Here is a 3,472-nt window from a genome sequence, read left to right as displayed (position 1 = left end):
AATCAGCCCAAGTATCACCGATCTCTTCGCCAAACGCAAACGTTGGTTCTCTGGCGATTTGAAGCTCAACGTATTCCGCATAATTGCGTAATGCATTTCTAGCTTCGATGATTGTCATCCCACGTAATCTGCGACCACAGACTCGGACGATCTCATCGCCGATTCGAAACAATTTAGATTTGGCTGCTTCACCGTTGGAATCTAATTTCGATATTATGTAAAACGGTCTAACTGCTTCTCGTCTTTCTAAAGAGATACCAAGATTGCCTGATCTTTCAACGCTGAGTTTCATAGTCTTTAATTCTCGACGTACTAAAGTAGACTTGGATGGTGTTGAAGTTATCATCGTTGTTCGAGGATTATCAGCGAAAATAGTTTTTTTCACTTTGTTGATTCTATTGATAGATTCCTCTGATGATACTTCAGCTTCCAAAGCAGAACGAGATCTTTTAGGAGTATAATATTCAACCGAATAATTCATTAACATTGTCGTTGAAAATCTTCTGAGCTTGTTGGACTATCTTTGCAAGGAGACGAAGCATTGTCAACGAGAGTTAACACGCTGGCACTACCATATTTATGATTCCTTAAAAAAGTCATTGATTTCGTTTGTATCAATGTACTTGGAACAATTTTATTCGTCTAAAAAACAGTACCAACTTTCTTCGTAATTGTTATTGGGAATATTTTCAAATATTGACTCGATTCTATCTTAGAAACATTTCTAATTGAATTATTTAAAAATTCTGATTTAGTGCATTGCTCGTAATCATTGAAAGTACTTTCGTCGCAACTATCGGTGTCATCATCATCATCATATTCCGACATGACTACCGTCGATTCAATTTTCATTGAATTGCTCAAAAAATGATGTGCCTCTACGACGGTGTTATCATTAACATTTTCGGAATCCTCGCAACTTGTTTTTGAAAGTTCAGCGTGGTCAATGATCGGCGACAAAGACAGATCTATACCTTGATAATCATCGGAAGTTATAGAATAGCTACGAGGCTTAGTCATTCTTCGAATACATTGTTCACTGTCAGGAGAATCAGCACCTGTTCGTGTGCTATCGGAATCGTAACCACTCTYATCGCATCCTAGACGAAGATTATTCATAAGATCCTCCAAACCGGTTAAAAGGCAAGATCTTGTTTGATCGTTTCTAAAACTGATATTACAAATAAATCATTGTAGAAATAGTTATAAAAATCTAAATATCAATTTAAAATAATAATCTTACCTATCGCGTTCATGAATGTTAATAAAATGATTCCTATTTTCGGTTCGACTAGATGTATTATTAGTTTTCACGTTGACCTTAGACATCGATGAAGAACATTCCGATATATTCTTTAAATTACTAACCTTCTCTAACTTATTCAAAGTCTTCTTTACCAATGCTGTACCCTCTTGAGTCTTTAACACCTGCTGATTCATAAGAATAAAGTCGATGACACGTTCCTGTTCCTGAAGATCCTGAATACTATGACTTAATTGTCGTTGCTTTTCGTATAGGAAAGTCTCCCTTAATTGTTCATCGCTATTATTATTATTATTATTACTATTATTATTCAGGGACTTTAATTGAAACGCAGATATGTTTTTAATAGCACCATCGCTTAAAGCTTTCTCCATAGAATGATGGCTCTCCTCCTGAATCGTAACGTTTCTCGACGTTGAATTCGAACTTAAGAAATTACTTCTCTCCGTTGAGCGAAATAAATTTTTCAACGATTCCACTCTGGAAACTCTTTTTGGCTTGGGAAATTCTGAAAAGGAATGTTCGTTCGAACCCTAGGATTAAGAAAAAAAAACGTTAACGTGAGTCTCAAATGGAAATAAAACAAAGTTCTTAAGTTAATTACATTTTCCTTTTCCTCCAAGCTTTCTTCGTATCTCTTTCAATTTGGACTCCAACGACGTCTTCTACCCAAAACCGAAAGTAACTCGGAATTTTCCGATCTCTTCAATTGATCCAACCTTCAGCCTACTTTCCGACCCCATGTTGAGATACCTACAAATTAATCACGATTGTTACCTCATTGTATAATACTTTTAAACTTTCACTATTTTTTTCCTTCCCCTTAACATCTTATTCAAATGATAACATTCAAATTCGAAAAAAATTTATTGACACGTTATTGATTCTACGACTCTACAAAAAAATTTGTGTTCTTTGTCCTAAAGTTTATTTTATGATTTTTCGGTTAATCATGCACAAAAACGGAAAGAAAATACCTTTTTTTAGTATAAAATTTGCTTTTGGGATAGTAATGACAGTGTTAACATCTTGCTTGAATCTGTAAAATATCGCAAGTATAACTAGCAGCTGATTGGAGATTTTAAAATGGTGGGATTTTTAATGGAACTACAGAGCAGATATACAAAGTATCCGTGTTATCTATGTTTATGGGATAGCAGAGCGAATGCTAACGTTCATAGCCTGCAAGAACAGAATTTTGTGTCGGAAAACAAAACGTAACATTTGAGTCGATTGTTGAAGCGGAAAAAGTGTTAATGCACATTAAGTTAGGGTTGATGAAACAATTTATTAAAAAACTGGATGAAACTTCAGAAGCTTTTGGATATTTGAAAAAGTTTTTTCCGAAGTTATCAAAAGCAAAATTTAAACCTGGGGTTTTTGTTGGTCCGCAAATTAGACAAATTTTTGCCGATAAAAAATTTCCAACGTTACTGAATTGTACTCAAAAAGCGAGTTGGAACAGTTTTAAAGTAGTAGTTTCTGGATTTTTAGGAAATAACAAAGCTGAAAACTACGAAAAGTTAGTTGCGGATATACTACAAAATTTTATGGCCATGGGCTGCAGAATGTCTCTAAAAGTACATATGCTGCATGCTCATTTAGATAAATTTAACAACAACATATAGGAGCGTATTCAGAAGAGCAAGGAAAACGTTTCCATCAGGATATTGCGAGCACCAAATAACGTTATCAAGGCCAATACAATGAAAACATGATGGGAGACTATATTTGGGGTTTATTATGAGATAGTACTTATGAACAGAAAAGAACAAATAAAAGCATGCATTTTTAAATTATTTTCCACTTTTTTGTAAGTTATTTTAATTGTAAAACTTAATAAAAATAATAAACATATTTATTTGAATGGTTTCATCTTCAATTAAAATTTAAAACCACAGATTTTGAAAAATATCGTTCAATCAGTCTCTTAAATACAAAAGCAAACTTTTTCATGTCATATATTTTTTTTTCGTCTAATTACAACGTAAAATATCGAAATTTTATTCTTTAAAGTCAAAGTCAAATTTATTATATCATCCACTTTGATTTCAATGTTAAATGAATTGACAAAAAGGAATTGTTGATGCCTTTACGAGTTATCATGAACGATTGTCCAGTTACTGTTCTCTCAGACTATCCAGTAGGGCCTCCAGTATCTTTATCGAGTCTCTTTGATGAACCATTTTTATCATTCAAAAAAGAATT

General features: G+C 33.4%; 1 protein-coding gene across 1 annotated transcript; it reads right to left on the bottom strand.

Moving 5' to 3' along the window:
• Positions 1-4: 4 nt before the first annotated feature.
• LOC106792921 (phosphatidylinositol 3-kinase 1-like) lies at positions 5-2,528 on the bottom strand (the record flags this gene model as incomplete). The annotated part of the gene is given in 6 exon segments (XM_014759455.1): positions 5-501; positions 504-642; positions 721-1,171; positions 1,244-1,797; positions 1,869-2,017; positions 2,438-2,528. Coding segments are annotated over 6 exon segments (1,881 nt in total), but the record flags the coding sequence as incomplete, so codon positions are not given.
• Between the last annotated feature and the right edge of the window lie 944 nt (positions 2,529-3,472).

This window comes from Polistes canadensis, unplaced genomic scaffold (genome assembly GCF_001313835.1).
Source record: "Polistes canadensis isolate GaletaPanama2010 unplaced genomic scaffold, ASM131383v1 scaffold_1902, whole genome shotgun sequence".
Lineage (NCBI taxonomy): Eukaryota > Metazoa > Arthropoda > Insecta > Hymenoptera > Vespidae > Polistes > Polistes canadensis.
This window is presented reverse-complemented; position numbering and strand designations above follow the sequence as displayed.